This window comes from Sorex fumeus, unplaced genomic scaffold (genome assembly GCF_029834395.1).
Source record: "Sorex fumeus unplaced genomic scaffold, SorFum_2.1 ptg000051l, whole genome shotgun sequence".
In the NCBI taxonomy this organism is placed as follows: Eukaryota; Metazoa; Chordata; class Mammalia; order Eulipotyphla; family Soricidae; genus Sorex; species Sorex fumeus.
In genome coordinates, this window is record NW_026606108.1 from 27,189,864 (window position 1) to 27,209,087 (window position 19,224).

A 19,224-nucleotide genomic window follows, 5' to 3' on the forward strand; every position below is an offset into this window, starting at 1 on the left:
ACTCAAAATATCCAACAACATTGAAATAGTTCGCAACTAAGTTCACTAGTACAATAACATAATTTTAAAAGGGAAAGACAATTTTTTGTTTGTTTGCTTGTTTTTGGATCACACACAGCGATACTCAGGGTTACTCCTGGCTCTGCACTCAGGAATTACTCCTAGCAGAGCTCAGGAGACCAAAAGGGATGTTGGGAATTGAACTGGGATGGCTGCATGCAAGGCAAACACCCTACCCACTGCCTGCCCTTTTTAAGACAGTTTTTTTAATGAATAAACAAACTCATGTTTGCATTGGCTTAACCCAAACAGATAGTTTATTTATAAAATATAGTAGTATATTTATGTAGTATATTTATAAAAATATGTAGTATACAGAAAATTGTTTTTTTTTGTCTTGGGACAAGAGAGACATGGTACAGCAGGTAAGGAACTTGCCTTGCACACAGTTGACCCAGGTTCTCTTTGAGCTCACCAGGAATTTTTTTTTTTTTTTTTTTTTGCTTTTTGGGTCACATCTGGAGATGCACAGGGGTTCCTCCTGGCTCTGTACTCAGGAGTTACTCCTGGCGGTGCTCAGAGGACCATATGGGATGCTGGGAATCGAACCTGGTTCAACCGTGTGCAAGGCAAACGCCCTACCCACTGTGCTATCTCTCCAGCCCCAACCACCAGGAATGATTTTTAAGGGCAAAGCATGAGTAAGAATTGAGTACAACTGGATGTGGCTCAAAACCAGTATTTTTGTCTTTAGAAGACAAATATCTCTTCAGTTATGGTCAGAAGTGATTTTCTCCAGATACTAAAAAAGTGGATAAAACTGTCATCCTATGACAAGTTGAATTAAATGGTGATAATTGAACAACTATCAAAAGCTCCTTTAAATAGTATAAATCAATTAATAATTTGACAAGGAATTTTGAGAATCTTATATATACATTTGATGTGTTTAAATCTTTGTTGTTTTTAAATGAAGCCAGGATAATTATTCTTTTATCCCCTCAATCTCCACCAAAAGCTTTCATTTTGAACAGGTTTTATTTTTAAATTTTTAAAAAATTATTATTATTTTTAATAGTGAAACATCATGAGGTACAGTTGTAGACTTACAATATTTTGTGCTTGGGTTTCAGTTATACAATGACTGAGTACCCATCTCTCCACCAGTGCCCATTCTCCACCTCCAGTGCTCCCAGTATCCTTCCCACCCTCTTATCCCCCCCCCCCCCCATTCCACCCTGTCTCTGTGGCAGGGCATTTCCCTTTGTTCTCTCTCTCCTCCTTTTGGGTGCTGTTTGCAAAAGAGGGATTGAGTGGCAATCATGTTCGGTCTATAGTCTACTTTCAGCATGCATCTCTCATCCTAGGAGGATCCTTCCAATACCCTTTATTTGGTGCTCCCTTCTCTATCTGAGCTGCCTTTTTCCCTAGCATGTGCGGCTGGCCTCCAAGCCATGGAGTGAACCTCCTGGAACTTATCTCAACTATTCTTGGGTGTTAGCCTCCTATTTTGTTACTTTATATTCCCAAAATGAATGCAATCTTTCTATATCTGTCCCTCTCTTTCTGACTCATTTCACTTAGCATGATACTTTACATGTAGTACCACTTGTATGTAAATTTCATGACTTCATCTTTGCCAAGAGCTGCATAGTACTCCATTGTGTAGATGTACAAAAGTTTCTTTAACTAGTCATCTGTTCTTGGGCAGTCATGTTTTTTTCCCCCAGATTTTGGCTATTGTGAATAGTGCAGCAATGAACATAGAAGTGCAAATGTCATTTCGACTGTACTTTTTTTCTTCTTTAGGATATATTCCCAGGAGTGGTATAGCTGGGTCAAATGGGAGCTCAATTTCTAATTTTTTGAGAATCATCCATACTGTTTTCCAAAAGGGCTGAACCAGTCGGCATTCCCACCAGCAGTGAAAGAGGGTCCCTTTCTCGCCACATCCACACCAACACAGGTTGCTTTTGTTCTTATGGATGTGAGCCAGTCTCTGTGGTGTGAGATGATATCTCATTGTTGTTTTGATCTGCATCTCCCTGATGGTTAGTGATGTAGAGCATTTTGTCATGTGACTTTTAGCCATTCGGATTTCTTCTTTGGAAAAGTTTCTGTTCATTTCATCACCCCATTTTTTGATGGGGTTAGATGTTTTCTTCTTGTAGAGTTCAACCAGTGCTTTGTATATCCTTGATATAAACCCCTTACCAGATGGGTATTGGATAACTATCCTTTCCCATTCTGTAGATTGTCTTTCTATTCCGGTCACTGTATCTTTTGAGGTGCAAAAGCTTCTTAATTTAAGATAGTCCCATTTGTTTATCTCTGTTTCCACTTAATTGATCAGTGGAGTGTCATCTTTAAAGATACTGTTAGCCTCAATATCATGGAGGGTTTTACCAACCTTGTCTTCAATATACCTTATGGATTTTGGCCTGATGTTGAGATCTTTAATCCATTTTGATCTGACTTTTGTGCATGGTGTTAAGTTGAGGTCTAAGCCCATTTTTTTTTGCATGAGGTTGTCCAGTTATGCCAGCACCATTTGTTAAAGAGGCTTTCCTTGCTATACTTCACATTTCTTGCTCCCTTATCAAAGATTAGATGTTTAACAGGTATTATTTAATTTCACCAAATTGGTCTTTTTGCAGATATATTTGTTAAAGTACCCCTTTATTGACAATGAATAGTTATTAACAAATCACATTTCTCTTTATCTACTGAGTTTAAAAGCATTTATTCTTTTATTAAAAAGTTAAGCCCTCAGGGCAGCAGCAGGAATGCAGTGTTCTTCCTATCAACAGCATTGTACAATGAATGTGAAATGCTTCCAAATTAATACCAAAGGTAAGAAAAAATTTAGAAAATGGACTTATCTTGCCCTCCATTCTCATTCTGCCAAAATGCTACTCTTATTTTATAAAATTCCAAAAGGTGAATGGATCCCTCATTGGTATTTTCATCATTCAGAAGAGAGGTGTCAACATTTATTTGGCACTTTTTGAGTTCAGAACATTCTGAGGGCTGTGTGAAAGTGACAAAAAGAGTATGAGGCCTTTTTCCTTTGCTTAGGAAGATGCCTTTTGGATGGAGGGTGAAAAATCATGAGGGTGTTTATCAGCTTCTAGCATGTCATTGCTCAAGTTTCTGAAGCTGTTTTTCAAGTTTTGAGATGTTTACTCGATGCATCATCAGAAACTGGCCGTTCAAATGAAAGACTGGAATGTCAAATTTATACCTTTCATACCAAGCAGAGTTTTCTGGAAGTGTGATGTCTACCTCCTGTAAAATAAACTGAAACCGAGACAAATTAAGGTCTATATTTAAGAGAATGTGAAACAATGTAATAACTCCAGTGACAAAGTAATCCTTAGATGAGTTCTAGTTGTGAGGTTCTGTTATTTACTTTTGCAGCCCAAATATCAGGACCTTGTTCTTACAACTTTTAAAATTTCTTAATATTCCCTAGCTCCTGACTTGCCTGTTACATTCAGCATCAGGGCACTAGTCAGTTTTCCCTTAAATAAAATATGTTTCAAGTAGGAAGCTGCCTAAGAATCAGGACAGGCATGTTTTGTTATAAGCATAGGAAAGGTGATATAGTTGTTACAGGAAAACACTTCCATGGAAATAACAATTATTAATAATAATAATAATAATAAAAAAGAAAAAAGGTATGGGGGCAAAAGTTTAAAGAAAGCATGAATACTCCACCTGCTTTTTAACTTTGACTCTTATTAAGAGTCAGAGTAAGAAAATCAGTACTGCTCAGAGAAAAACACTTAGGGGTAATGAGTTTTATGGAAATCAGCACTAAAATCTTCCTGAAGAATAGAAAGGGAATTTAAATGAAAAATCATTTAATCTCTTTCCTAAAGAAAGGATATAGCCAGATACTTCATACCACATATACAACTCATTCCATATACATATAAAGCCACATTGTTTAATATTACCTTATTTTTATAAGGCTCCAGAGCTTTCTTGGCTTCATCACAAAGAGGACATGGATCCTGAGGGAAGTAAGAAATATATTTTACCCGAAGAAGGACATGTGACCTAACAAATACCATAAAAAGCAGATTACACTTGTCTTAAAGGGCTGTTTTCTAGAAGGTTAATTACAGTTTTATTCCCACAGCAAAATACTATGATATAACCTTATAGATTCGGAGAGCCCGGCAAGCTACCGAGAGTATTGGATATGCCAGACACAGTAACAACAAAGTCTCCAATGGAGACGTTACTGGGCCCGCTCGAGCAAATCGACGATCAACGGGAGGGCCTTTACCTTTACCTTTTAACCTTATAGATAGCTAGTATTACATGATAAATGGGATCTACACATTTTGTTGTTTGTTTTGCTTTCATTTTTCCCCAGCAATCAATTAATCTAATAACACTAGATGCTTATATTCATTACATGTGTGAATGCATATGTAAAATATATGCATATACAATATAAGCATATTGTTTACATAATAGGTCAGCATAGAATTTTTTGTAGATATATTTAGTACATTTATAAAATTGCTTACATTTTTGTTACTGGATTCATCTAATTGATATCTGGGAAATTAATTTTTTGCTGACATGTAGTTCTAGGGCTTTTTCCTTTCTACATTATGAATACCTTTTGGGGGACTGGAGTAACAGCGGGAAGGGCACTGACCTTGCATATGGTCTACCCCTAGCACTCCGTATGGTCCCTTAAGTCTGCCGGGAGTGATCCTGAGTGCAGCGCCAGGAGTAAGCCCTGAGCATCTCCAGATATGGGCTCCAAACAAAAATACCTTTCTGGTCAGGCTTATATCACCAAAGCAGCTTAAGGGCTTGGCAAGGGAGCCACTGAGTTTTGTCACCCGTTGTCTCCTAACTTACTGAGATGAAGGTGGATAGCCATTGCACGATATTTAAAAAGGAGGAAAACTTTATTTACGTTGGATATTTATACTATGTGTTTTCTCATTACACTGTGTCAGAAATCAGTTCTCAAGACCAATTCTTCACCTGAGAAGCAAGCAAAGTTTTAGTGACTATTCTTGTTTGCACTCTGTAACCACTTTGTGGAGAAATCTATAAAGTTTGCTTTGGCTCATTGGCAGATTTTAAAGCCTTTTCAGCCCATGATTCTGAACAGGGATTAGTGATAGGTTCTTTGTATAAACTCAAAATAGACTAAACACTACTGATGCTTGTTGTATAAATCTACTTTTTACCATGGCAGGAAGGAATAGCTATTATGTAAAAGAAAGTTTCTTCTAGTTTAACCTACAGTTTGATTTGAAATAAGGACCCATACTGGAAAAAGACAGTTTTACTACAGAAAGTTCACTCTGGCCTCAATATTGTCATTAGGATAATTAATCTCATAATATTAAAATGAACAATATAAGTAAACAGATTATCGTCTGATGTTTTAAGATTAGCAAAATTTTCTGAGGAAGTTTTGAAATGTCAGCAGAGAATCTTAAAAATAAAGCAAGAATTGGCTAAATTGAAGAAGTACTAAATGTACCCAAAATTATCTTTTATATTAAAAAACTTTAATTATGCCTTGATCAGTGTTCAAAATATTACATATCTATTTTGTAGTATTTTTATGGAAAAAGTCCATCGAATTTTAAAGAGACTAATAAACTGGTAACAGATCAGATTTCATGGTCTGAATCATTCAGACATTCTTTTCTAGGATTTTTTTTTTTTTTTTTTGCTTTTTGGGTCACACCCAGCATTGCACAAGGGTTACTCCTGGTTCGTGCACTCAGGAATTACTCCTGGCAGTGCTCAGGGGACCACCTGGGATGTTGGGAATCAAACCCGTGTTGGCCACTTGCAAGGCAAATGCCCTACCCGCTTTGCTATCGCTCCAGTCCCTCTTTTCTAGGATTTTCCATAGCACCAGTGGTGCAAATATTTACTGCTGTAAGTGATCCCTGAACACTGATCTGGGAACATTCCCTTAGGACTGCCACATGTGGCCCCCAAAACAAATAAAGTAAAACAAAATGGTCTTCAAACACAGTGTGGAAGCATTTCCTAGTATTCCTAAAAACAAGAAGGCTTTTATGTGCTTTGTGTAAAAAGTATGTGTGCTGGATAAGTTATCTTTATACATGAGTTAGAGTATAATCTGCTCTGAGTTCAATGCTAATGAATTAACCATAAATTAAAGAAAATGTATTTTAAAACATGCACAAGGTTATGTATTGATTAGTTGATTAAAAATATTGTGACCTAAAGCTCATAGGAATCTAAACATATATTCCCCCTAGAAACATTCACTAAGTTAGTTTTTGTGTTGACTTTATACAACATAATTTACAAAAAAATATAAATTATTTCCAGGTGGTACTAATTATACTATAACCTGGTAGTTTTTCCAATGTAGAAGTCTATTTCCAACAGCAACTATTACATATAATAGTTTACCTTATATAATTGTGAGGTATTAAATGTTATTAAGAACAACTCTGATTAGGAAACAGAGTTACTACTGTTGTATCTGTAACTGAGGAAACAAAGTACAGGCTTGAAGAAAGTTTATTCCATTTCTTCCTTCTTTCTTAATTATGCATTTTTCAGCAAATATTTGAATGCTTTATATTTTCATGAATTACCTTTGTGAATAAAGTTAACACAGGCAGAGGAACTTTAGAAGCAGAAAGATTTCTCAAGAGGAATCCAAAGGAGTATCTGGCAAGTTGCATGGCATTTCCTTGAAACCAGAGCATCTTAATTCTACCAAAAGAAAAGCAGACTAGTAAGCTTGTGTTTCCCAGACTTTGGTTTTTACATTATGAACAGTAAGCTGCAGGTCTATGATGGAATTAGAATGATTCATAATTGTTTCTTAGAGTCTAGGAAAGTCAGAGAACCCAGATGTTTGGTAAGACTCCAAGATGCTTCAACCGTCACTGTATTCTAAACAAAACAGTAGAGTGAGGGTGGTGGGAGATCCATATTTATGGATTAGTGTTTGCCTAATAACTTGTTTTTTTTTTTATAAGCAAACTACATGAGTTTGTTCATTTGAAAACAAAATTAGATTTCACATGCAGGTTTTGCTAGCATCCTGATGGTTTCATACAATTTGGAGGTTCCCTGAGATGGTATATTCATAGAGATATTTAATTTTATTAGCAAGCACTCAACATCTGACAATCATCAAGGTAAAGGGAATTATAAGCAGCACAAAATCCCAGCTGAAGGTTAAAGTTATCATTTTTGTGAGATTTGTGCCCCTCTATTACGAGATGGGAAAGCAAAGAGCTGTACTTGGAGGAATAAAAGGAGACAATCAGGCTGAGTGAATTTGTCAGTCACAAAAATCTACTTCTCTCTTAAGAAGTACTTTAAATGGATATTTTCATAATTTTTATAAACCTCATATACAAATGTATTAGTGTTCTAGTATAGATATTTCAATCAGAACTTAGTAATAGCAGCATGTCAAACACTAGGCTTTGGGGCTTCCTCATCGTCTACTTAGCTTAACCCAATCTATTCTTATTCTGAATAGAATTTTTACTCATTCTATTGAGCTTTGTTCTTCAAACTAACAACATGATTAATTTAACTTTTAAAACACATATACACTACTGTTTATATTATTAGTATTCCCAAGATTATGTCATTCCTGGATCTTCCTGGATCTTCATTTCTTAATTATCCTTTATTCCATCTGGTTTCACCTACCATTTCCCCCTCCCTTATCTTGGCAAGTTGCAGCTACAAAGATTCTCTTTCTGTTTCTTGACAACTAAGATTATGTCTTCATCAGCATCTTTGTACTTGATGTCTCTCTGCATGAGAAGCTCTTAAGTAGCTTTTCTTCCTTTGGCATGGATTCATGTTACCTACTCTCCTAAGATAGCTCAGTGATGACTACTTTATCCAACATTATTTTCTTCATACCTTTTTTTTTATAGTTTTTACATTTATTTTGTCCTTCACTTTCTAAAATTAAAATTCTAAAATATATTTTTCTATGTATGTCCCCACTAATACAATGAATTTCATAGTATCAGGTTGTTGGTAACTTCAGTAGTCCTGAACATCTATAATCAACCTGACACATAGCAAGTAATTAAACACTTCTTTGAATGTCCAAAATTTTAGAATTTTGCCTTTTTATTTCTCTTTAGTCAAATCTGTAATTCTTACCAGACAGTGTGCATATCAGTTATTATTTGGACAGATCTTTTTTGGGGGGAGGGAGTCATAGGGGTTGGGTTTTGGGGCCACAACCAGTGGTGCTCAGAGACTGTTCCTGGCCCTGTGATCGGGAGTGACCACATGTAGGGGTGGGAATTATAATCAGGGTTTTGGCCAACATAACCACTTGTAAGGCATGCATGTTACCATTGTACTACCTCTCTGGCCATGAACAGATTTTTTTTTTTTTTGCATTATCATGATGAAACAGTTACAAAGCTGCTCATGATTGAGTTTCAGTCATACAATGATCCAACACCCATTTCTCCACAAGTGTCCATTTCCCACCACCAATAACCTAAGTTTCCCTCCTGCCATCTCCCAGCTCCCCCAGTCTGCCTTGGTGGTTCTATGACATGTACTTCCCTCCCTCTCCACTTACTCCCCTTTTGGGCATTATGGTTTGCAACACAGATACTGAGAGGTTACCATGTTTGTTACTTTACCTACTTTCAGCATGCAGTTCTTATCCAGGGTGATTATTTCCAACTATCTTTGTCATAATGTTCCTTTCTCTATCCCAACTGTCTTCTCCCTCAGCACTTGTGGCAGGTTTCCTTTTACAGATCTTATAACTAAAGGTAAAGGTAAAGGCCCTCCCGTTGATCGTCGATTTGCTCGAGCGGGCCCAGTAACGTCTCCATTGGAGACTTTGTTGTTACTGTGTCTGGCATATCGAATACTCTCGGTAGCTTGCCGGGCTCTCCAAGAGGGGCGGAGGAATCGAACTCGGGTCGGCCATGTTGGCCGCGTGTAAGGCGAACGCTCTACCCGCTGTGCTATCGCTCCAGCCCGATCTTATAACTAAAGGATAATATTCCTCTGAAAATCCATAGAATTGTTGACAAGGGCACTTCCACAGGCCCCAACTCCTTCATCACCATCTAGAATCTCTCATTACTTTGTTCCACAAAAGCATGCATAAAGCCTGACTATATTAATTGTGTTAATCTCTATTAGCAAACAGGCTCCTCAGTGTAAGATTAGCCTTAAATAATTAAATAATTAACTCATTAGAAACAATCTTAAAACTGTAGAAAAAAATCCAATACTTTTCAAACTTTTTAGTAAAGACTGGGCTAGAGCGATAGCATAGTGGGTAGGGCATTTGCCTTGCACTCAGCCAACATGGCCGATCCGAGTTTGATTCCTCCACCCCTCTTGGAGAGCCCGACAAGCTACCGAGAGTATCTCGCTTGCACGGCAAAGCCTGGCAAGCTACCCGTGACGTATTCGATATGCCAAACACAGTAACAATTGTCACAATGGAGACGTTATTGGGCCTGCTTAAGCAAATCAATGAACAACAGGAGGACAGTGACAGTGACAGTAAAGATAACAGGGTAGAAAGATCTAATACTTAGGACCTAAGGACTCCTCAATGGAAGAATACTTATAAGTGTGAAGCTTTGTCTTTTATTCCTGTTACCTCTCCAAAAACTGAATGTGATCAAAGCAGTACTGCTATTTAGGATCCCTGGCATCATAACAAAGTGTATGATCTCCAATGCACTATAAACAAGTGTATGCAAACTTTGTAAGTAAAGTTATCTCTGGTGAATACCAAAACTAAGTGTGCACCATCACAAACAAGTGTAGGCCTTCCAATTAGCACTGCAAGCAAAGTACCAATAAGAGTAAGCACCAAAAAGAAAGTATATTACCTCCTGTGCACCACAACCAAGTGTGTGATTCCCCTCAACCACCTCCCTCCCCATCACCACAGTACTAATAACAACAAAACAGAAGGAAAGGGAAAAGACCAGATATGATCCACAAAAGAATCTTTCATTCGTAAGCCTTTATTCTTCTACTTTCCCCCAGATTTCTCTGCTAACTCAGTGATTCTAATAAGATATAAACAAGGTCTGTAACAAGAATTTTGCAAGGATTTGCAGCCCAGAATTATTCTAAGGTGGAAAGTGGATGTAAACAATTTCACAATATGCTGTGCTACTCTCATCTATGTGTGATGCTCTGACAAACACATTTTCCATACATTCAGCAAAATCAACAATTCTAATAGATGAATGTGGTTTTTTGTTTTGTTTTGTTTTTGTTTGGGGGGGCACACTGTTTTGTTTGGGTGGTGATCAGGGCTTACTCCTGACTTGGTGCTCAGGGATGATTCCTAGCAGGTCTTGGGGCCCATATCAGTGCTAGGGATAAAATATGGGTTGGTAGCTTGCAAGGAAAGCACCCTACCTGTTGTACTACCTCTCTAGTTTTAGATGGATGTAGATGAAGACAACAATTCTATATGGCTCTGTCTATATGGGATATACATTTAGTGGAAAACAGCATGTTAGCCTTGTATAAATTTCTGCAGCATTGGTTTTGAGAAAGGCCTATGTCAATCAATAGTGATTCACTCTGCCAGGATGTGGAATTAAAGAAGCTATATACATGAAAGAGCAGGAATTTTTAAAAATTAGTTTTATTATAGAACACTTAGAAAAACAGACCTTGAAATGAAAAGATAATCATCTATGGCAATGACTAATGACAATTACTAGGACAGTGAACTGCAGCTCATGCTTTTGGTAGAAGGATTTAAGATTTTTTGATGTCTAGTTGGTGGTAAGGCAAGAACAACTTAATTGCTTTTACCTAGCTGAGCTGAGACTGAGGTAAGTGTTAAGGTGTTAAAAAAATCACATTCACAATGGAAATCTGCTTCTGTACTCCAATATGACAAAACACAGCATGTGGTCTTCATTGTATCCAAGACAAATAAAACCTGTTATAGTAAACAGAGTTGCTATTCATTCCAAATTTGTTACAATATTTGTTCAACCAACCTGAAAGTAAGTAAGGTCTTCAGTGATGCTATAACCCTTCTATTTACAATGATTTCTCTTTTCTACTGTAATTCTCTATTTCTTCTTTTATGCATATATTTAATCACTTTACCATGGCACATTTGTTCACTGAGAAATAAATTAGAATTATTATTTCAGATTTACTCTCCACATACTTTTCAAATGCCCTTAAGACACATGCATTTTACCATAGTGCTAAATTGAGGTTCTTTTTAAGCATTGTATTAAAAATTATATTAGAGTCTGTTCTAAGAAACTGCTTCATACAACTCTCCTAGGCAGAAATGAAATATTAAGGCTAAAATTCTGAACACTGAAATTCACTTCTACAAATAATGAGTTAAATGAAAGATGACACAGTCCAATTGGAACTTTATAATATTCTTCTTAGAATGTTTTACAAACTCTGTAAAACCTAATATCATTGTTGTCAATGTCACATTCACCAAATCATGCCTTCCTGAAGTAAAATCTTAAAATGGGCTATTCTATCAATGTGACATTTTCATTAGTTCTATTATTTTTAACAGTTATGAGCATTATAAAAAATATCCTGAAAGGTGGTCTGCCTGATAGCTCATGACTGTGAGTGGACAACACCCTTTTGATTAAATCCGTGACTTCAGTCATGAAATGTATATACTTATTATCCACAGAGACACAATTTTTTCTTTTGTAGTTTGTTATGTGCCTTTGTGATAAAAGCAAAAAGCAATGCCCATAATTTCAAAAAAACACAATTGGGTCATCTTTGTCATAGACCAAAAAGAAATGCAAAAGGTATTAAGACTGGATTTTTAGAATGTGCCTAAAACAAATTCCAAAGCCTAACAATAAAGATGTTGACACCTGCTGTTTCAAGTCCAGTTCCATTGAGAGGCATGGGCTCCCCTGAAAGAGAAAAGACATGCCTGCTTTTCAACAAAACTGACACTGACTTCAGTGGTCTTTATGTCAGAATCAAAAACAACATGTGAGGAGGACTGATTGGGCCAATTCAGCCCTTCTTGAAGCAATATAACTTAACTTCATAGCATTTTTCCTGCAAAGCACTGAAGGGCATTTCATATTAAAGCAACTGATTGTAGTACAAAAAGAAGGTAGAGTCAGCTGAACCTTTATTAAGGATTATTCATTTTCTTGCATGAGGATCTACCCAGGCTATGGCTGCATATCACTTATGTGGAGCTTCTGGACTCTTTACACACAGTGTGTGTCTGATTAGAAGGAAAACAACATTATTCTTGCGTGAGTAGAAAAACTGACCTTCACTGATGAGAATTTTTTTATTCGTACAAAGAATCCTTGATACATTGAATGTCCAAACTCACATGATCCCTCATCAGCAAACTGCAGTGTTACTTCATGTGAAAAAAACAAGGTTTATATAAGCCAAGGTAGAACCTTGGTTATTTTTTATTTTTTGCTTTTTGGGTCACATCCAATGATGCATAGAGGTTACTCCTGGCTCTGCAGTCAGGAATTACTCCTGGTGGTGCTGAGGGACAATATGGGGTGCTGGGAATCAAACCCGGGTTGGCCAAGTGCAAGGCAAATGCCCTACCCCCTGTGCTATTGCTCCAGCCTCCCACCTTGGTTATTAACAGGTAACATTAAAACTTCTTCACAAATGTACAATGTAAATTTAATGATGAATTTACATTAACCAAAGACTATCACTATAACTCTCAATGAACCTGTCTTCCATAAAGAGAGGCTTGGGGCTTTGGTTTAGTTATTTGTGAGATATGTGCTTCTTTCATATTCATTACACCTAAGTATAATGTTTCTATTTTTACCCAAAGAACTGGAAAATAAGAGTGTACACTTGCATGTGCGCACACACACAAAATAATTCATTTTGTTCCCTCATTTTGTTGAGGGAACAAAATGAATTATTTCATATTACTGAAAGTTTATATGATGAAGTGGGGTTTCTCTTATTGATCTATGTCACTGGACTCTATCAAACCTAGAAAAAGGGAAATATGATACAGCTTCTATGTTTTTGGTCAGTTAGGTGGGTGATCTCCCTCTTCCAAAGAAGCTTCCACTCAGCTTGCTATCCTGTATCTAAGTTTGTAGCCAAGAGATACAAAAAAAGAAAATACTTAAGAACAAAACCAAAAACTGAAAACTGAGTAGATGCTTTGAGGTACCAATTTATAGTAGATGCTTTGAGGTACCAATTTCTAGAGGTTAAGTGAGGAGAGAATGAAGCTATTGAACAGAAACAGAGTAGAAGCAGGAAGACCTAACCTGGAGAGGGGCTCTTACTTGTCGTTGGGTGTGTGTATGGGGGGTGGGTGGGTGTTTATCCGTGTTAGCTTATGACGTCAGGATCTAGCCAGGGAAAATGCCAAGGAAGTGGAGCCAACTCAGATATGATGTTGTAACAAAGATCCTGAGCTAACCACCTAACCCACATTCAGGTGACATACTCAGGTGCATTCTAACTACGTAGTTTGGACTGCGGATTTAATCACACATAATGATGGGTAAGCTACATCATACCTCCAGCTCAAGGAGCAAGAAGCAGTTTCTCACTACGCATGAACCCATGTTCCCTACAACTGACATTTCCAGATTTCAATACTAATAGGAAAGCTAGAGAAACCAGTAGAGAATCAGTCCCAGAAAGGACTAACACGTGCCTTAAAATTTAACACTATATATAGAGAGAGATAGAAAAGTTCTAAAGCATTAAATTTTATTTTATATTTGGATCTCATTATGCTAATAATCAATACTTAATTGTCATTAATGCAACTTTAAAAAAATTCTATGTTAATATATTTTTACGAGATAAGACTCTTCTTAATTTTCCTCCAAATTACCATGGTTGTAGGATTCTAAGAATTTGTCTATTTCTGATCCACTGATTATATTTAGTTGGTACTATATTAATTTGTACCTAGAACAAATGTTCTTTAACAGTTCAATGTGTGGGACTGGCATAACCAGTAAGGTTATAGTTCCACTGAAGATATACAGCATTTAATATCTACTACTTAGTACAGTGGGTAGGGCGTTTGCCTTGCACGAGGCTGACCCAGGCGGACCCCAGTTTGATTCCTCCGTCCCTCTCGGAGAGCCTGGCAAGCTACCAAGCATATCGTGCTTGTATGACAGAGCCTGGCAAGCTCCCTGTGATGTATTCGATATGCCAAAAACAGTAACAAGAAGTATCACTATAGAGACATTACTGGTGCCCACTTGAACAAACTGATGAACAATGGAAGGACAGTGCTACAGTGCTACTACTTAGTATGTGTCTCTGTTCCCTTAGACTATCCCTTCAAATTCTTAGTAAAATTAAGTCACTAATTTTTTTCTTTTTGATATTTAGGCTATTTCTTTCCTTTCAAATAATATAAGCAACAAGGAAGCTAGATATGTTTCGGTAGATTTACGTGAAAGGATTTAAATTCTTTTTTTTTTTTTGCTTTTTGGGTCACACCCAGCATTGCACAGGGGTTACTCCTGGCTCATGCACTCAGAAATTACTCCTGGCAGTGCTCAAGGGACCATATGGGATGCTGGGAATCAAACCTGGATCGGCTGCATGCAAGGCAAATGCCCTACCCGCTGGGCTATTGCTCCAGTCCCAGGATTTAAATTCTTAACTGAAACAATATATTATGTCAACTTTTACATGATAGTAAACAGATGCGCCATCAACCAATTTGTTCCACTGTTAGGAAGAAAGGGTTAAAAATGAGGAATGATAGGTCAGAGAGATAGATAGTATTGGACTTCTGGTGCTTTTCTTGCATGTAGTTGACCCATATTTGGCCCTTATTTGGTCCTTCACACTGCATACAATCCTCTGAGGAATGCCAGGAATGACCCCTAAGCATAGAGACAGGAGTAACCCCTGAATGCCACAGGATGTGGCCCCAAAATAAACAAAAATTTTTAAAAGGAATGATACCAATCTGTAAAGTGCTAAAAATCTAGTCATCAGATTAAAAATGTACAATTGTACATATGTTTAAATTAGAAATACAGGGAGATTATAATAGGAACATTTACTGGACAAATTTATTTTATTTTGAGGGGCTTGGGGTGTCACACCTAATGGTGTTCAGGGGACATTATGGAGTGCCAGGACTATATCAGGGTCAGCTGCATGCAAGGCAAATGTCCTTAATGGGCAAAGTTTAAATGCTGAAAAGGAATAACACCGTGGGCTGAGATTGGAAGTGGTGTCATAGAACAGGATCCTAAATGATTTAGGATTTGGATATGTAGGAAAAAGGTGAAGCATTTCAAAATGGTTTAAAGACACAGGCTGTGAGGTAGGATAACTGTGGCATTTGATGTGACACAGTGAAAGGTTTTGAGCAAGAGTGATGTGATAAAATCAGTGCTCTGGAAGATCTGGTGGCATCATACAGGATATTACGCAGAGAAAAGGAGTTTTGTCAACTGTGAAATGGAAATGCTATTTAATAGTTCTGCTCTCTTACTTTATAGAGACCTGAAGAAAAGTATTCATAGGCTTTGCATGTCAAATGTCACAATGTGGCTTAGGGGTAGAGTACGCACCTTATATGCATGAGCTCTTAGGTTTGATCTTTGGCACCATTAAAACAAATTGAAAAGATTAAAAGTTATCCGGATAGAAGACAAAATATCATGCTGAAATGTGATGATAACAGCCTATTACTTTAAAAGGCCCTCCCGTTGATCGTCGATTTGCTCGAGCGGGCCCAGTAACGTCTCCATTGGAGACTTTGTTGTTACTGTGTCTGGCATATCGAATACTCTCGGTAGCTTGCCGGGCTCTCCGAGAGGGGCGGAGGAATCGAACTCGGGTCGGCCATGTTGGCCGCTTGTAAGGCGAACGCCCTACCCGCTGTGCTATTACTTTAAAAAAGCTTTAAAATAATCTACAGTAATTTTTAGAACACCTACATTGCTAGATGTTCAGGGAACTAAAATTCACACTTCTGGGTAGAAGAATAAGGGCACTTGATCATCATGAACTTCATTTCTCTAGCTTCCTCCATCACAACTGGAAGCTTTGGTGTCAGAAAAAAAATCCAACAGAAGAATGGAGAAGGACATAAGAGTGGAAGGTACTCCTCTCAAAACTTTCTAATATCTAAGATGAAAATGTGCTTCACTAAAGGAAGAATAATGTTCTTTCTGTCTTTCTTTCTTCTCTCTCTCTCTCTCTCTTTTGCTTTTTGGGTCACACCCAGCAATGCTCAGAGGCTACTCCTGACTCTGCACTCAGAAATTACTCTTGGCGGTGCTCAGGGGACCATATGGGATGCTGGGAATCGAACCTGTGTTGGCCATGTTGGCTGCATGCAAGGCAAATGCCCTACCCGCTATGCTATTGCTCCAGCCCCACTTATTTCTTAAGAGATATTTTCTAAAATTATTTAAATGGCAGAACCTTGTCATTTTGGCATTCTCTTCCATGTCCAGAAGCACTGCTGGGTTTTCCCAGGCCTATGGGGTACTGACAAATATGAAGTGGAATGGGAAAGGAACTTTAGAGAAAGCAAACGTTTGATTTAGACTCTTTGGACCTTAGCAGTCACACTTTCCAAATCACTGTTTCAGAGGAGTCTACTCAGGGTTGGTAGACTTGGCAACTGGGGGAGGGTTTTAAAAAACCCACTTAGGTAAGAAAAATTAAAAGATGCCAATCAAGAATAACAGAACCCTTATTATTTGTTTCCTTTAACACTCAGGGTGCAAAGGGGATTCTGCACTAATTTCTGTTAGCATAATAGGGACTTGTAAACACTGTATCCTTTCTCTCACCCTCAACCTTAAAGACACTGACTCAGTATCTGGCCCAGAGCCAGAGAGGCATATTCTGAATTCAAAGTGTGCAACAGTGTTCAGTACAATTACGATATAATGGCTGCAAAGCTGTTCCTGAAAGCCAAGAAAACCTGAATAATGTGGTTGGGTTATATCATACACGAGGACTTAATAGAGTTTAAAAACCAATTTGAAAATTCCTTCATTCCATAAAGACAGCATTAAGACGAGGACAAAATCATTCTAGTTCAAGGGATGAGAACAAAGTGCATAAGGAATTATGCAGGCTCCTTTCTATATTATCCTTAACCAAAATGACCTATTCCTTTTGAAGCACTTTCTGATACTTAACACTGACCCAGAAAGAAGACAATTTCATTACAAGATCTTAGTCTCCTTGTACCCAGCTAGTAATATTGGTTTCCTGGCTATTTTAAAAAGCGCATTATCTCATTTCCAAAAACAACTGTTTGCAATTCAGTATCTATCCAGGCTATGTCTTCCACTCCTCACTAATATTCCACCATTTCCAGTTCATCTTGCCAAAGATGTCAAGTTAGCCATAAGATCACACAATACCTGAAAGTTAGTTTATTCATTTTAAAATCCATTTTGTAGCAACTAGCTTTGGGACCTTTGAGTTACGAAATCAGCATTTCTTGTACTTGTGATACCAATAAATCAGGCCCACAGAAATACACTGTACAACCTGAATGTTAGGGATCATCCCTTTTTCAGGTGAGGAATCCTATTATGAGGCTCTATGAATGTTATTCTGTTACTTCACCTCTAACATTGATTTCATTTCATTTCATTTCATCATCCTGTTAATCGTCGATTGCCTCGAGCAGGCCCCAGTAACGTCTCTTTCATCCTAGCCCTGAGATTATATTCAGGGCTCTTTAGGAGAATGAGACCCATCATTGTTACTGGTATTTGGCATATTTGGTAGGCCACGGGGAGTTTGCCAGACTCTGCCCTGTGGGCAGGCTACATTCGACAGCCTGCAAGTTTGTCCAAAGTAGGAATGAGATAATAAGATGTCGCGCGGCCGCAAATGCGGCCGCGCGGTTCCGGGATCTGGATTTTATAGTCTCTGAGTCTTGGCCGCTGATGGGATTACACGGCGCCAGGGGGCCAGGTGGTGGGTGTGACCCCCGCCTACTGGAATTTGGAGGATCTGGGTGGAAGATGCTCGACTCCAATTCGAGTAGGCTTGGAGGTCTCGGCCCCGGAACCCGCGTGGCTTTGTCCCTCTGCCAGTACCTTCAGGTGTGCGGAGAGTGGTCTCAGCATGGTGGTGGCTGGTCCTGGAGGTCTCCGGCTGCCGTAGCCCTGGCCGGGGCGGGGAGGAAAGCTCAACCCGCTCCCCTCCAAGGGACTCCGGGAAGGAACACCGAGGCGCGGGGGCAGAGACTGCACTGCTCTCGTCCGGGATCTGGATTTTATAGTCTCTGAGTCTTGGCCGCTGATGGGATTACACGGCGCCAGGGGGCCAGGTGGTGGGTGTGACCCCCGCCTACTGGAATTTGGAGGATCTGGGTGGAAGATGCTCGACTCCAATTCGAGTAGGCTTGGAGGTCTCGGCCCCGGAACCCGCGTGGCTTTGTCCCTCTGCCAGTACCTTCAGGTGTGCGGAGAGTGGTCTCAGCATGGTGGTGGCTGGTCCTGGAGGTCTCCGGCTGCCGTAGCCCTGGCCGGGGCGGGGAGGAAAGCTCAACCCGCTCCCCTCCAAGGGACTCCGGGAAGGAACACCGAGGCGCGGGGGCAGAGACTGCACTGCTCTCGTCCGGGATCTGGATTTTATAGTCTCTGAGTCTTGGCCGCTGATGGGATTACACGGCGCCAGGGGGCCAGGTGGTGGGTGTGACCCCCGCCTACTGGAATTTGGAGGATCTGGGTGGAAGATGCTCGACTCCAATTCGAGTAGGCTTGGAGGTCTCGGCCCCGGAACCCGCGTGGCTTTGTCCCTCTGCCAGTACCTTCAGGTGTGCGGAGAGTGGTCTCAGCATGGTGGTGGCTGGTCCTGGAGGTCTCCGGCTGCCGTAGCCCTGGCCGGGGCGGGGAGGAAAGCTCAACCCGCTCCCCTCCAAGGGACTCCGGGAAGGAACACCGAGGCGCGGGGGCAGAGACTGCACTGCTCTCGTCCGGGATCTGGATTTTATAGTCTCTGAGTCTTGGCCGCTGATGGGATTACACGGCGCCAGGGGGCCAGGTGGTGGGTGTGACCCCCGCCTACTGGAATTTGGAGGATCTGGGTGGAAGATGCTCGACTCCAATTCGAGTAGGCTTGGAGGTCTCGGCCCCGGAACCCGCGTGGCTTTGTCCCTCTGCCAGTACCTTCAGGTGTGCGGAGAGTGGTCTCAGCATGGTGGTGGCTGGTCCTGGAGGT

The 19,224-nt window shown here is 39.4% G+C and overlaps 1 protein-coding gene across 2 annotated transcripts in view; it reads right to left on the reverse strand.

Annotated features, from left to right (window-relative positions):
- Positions 1–2,639: 2,639 nt before the first annotated feature.
- The window catches only part of CUNH5orf63 (chromosome unknown C5orf63 homolog), a 35,265-nt gene continuing 18,680 nt past the window's right edge, over positions 2,640–19,224 (reverse strand). For both annotated transcript variants that reach the window (XM_056124629.1, XM_056124630.1), the window contains exons 2-4: positions 6,627–6,747; positions 3,963–4,019; positions 2,640–3,300 (exon numbers count right to left, since the gene is read on the reverse strand). In XM_056124629.1, coding sequence (XP_055980604.1) covers positions 3,139–3,300; positions 3,963–4,019; positions 6,627–6,740 — 333 coding nt within the window. In that variant the 5' untranslated portion in view covers positions 6,741–6,747 and the 3' untranslated portion in view covers positions 2,640–3,138. The remainder of the gene's footprint in view (positions 3,301–3,962; positions 4,020–6,626; positions 6,748–19,224) is intronic.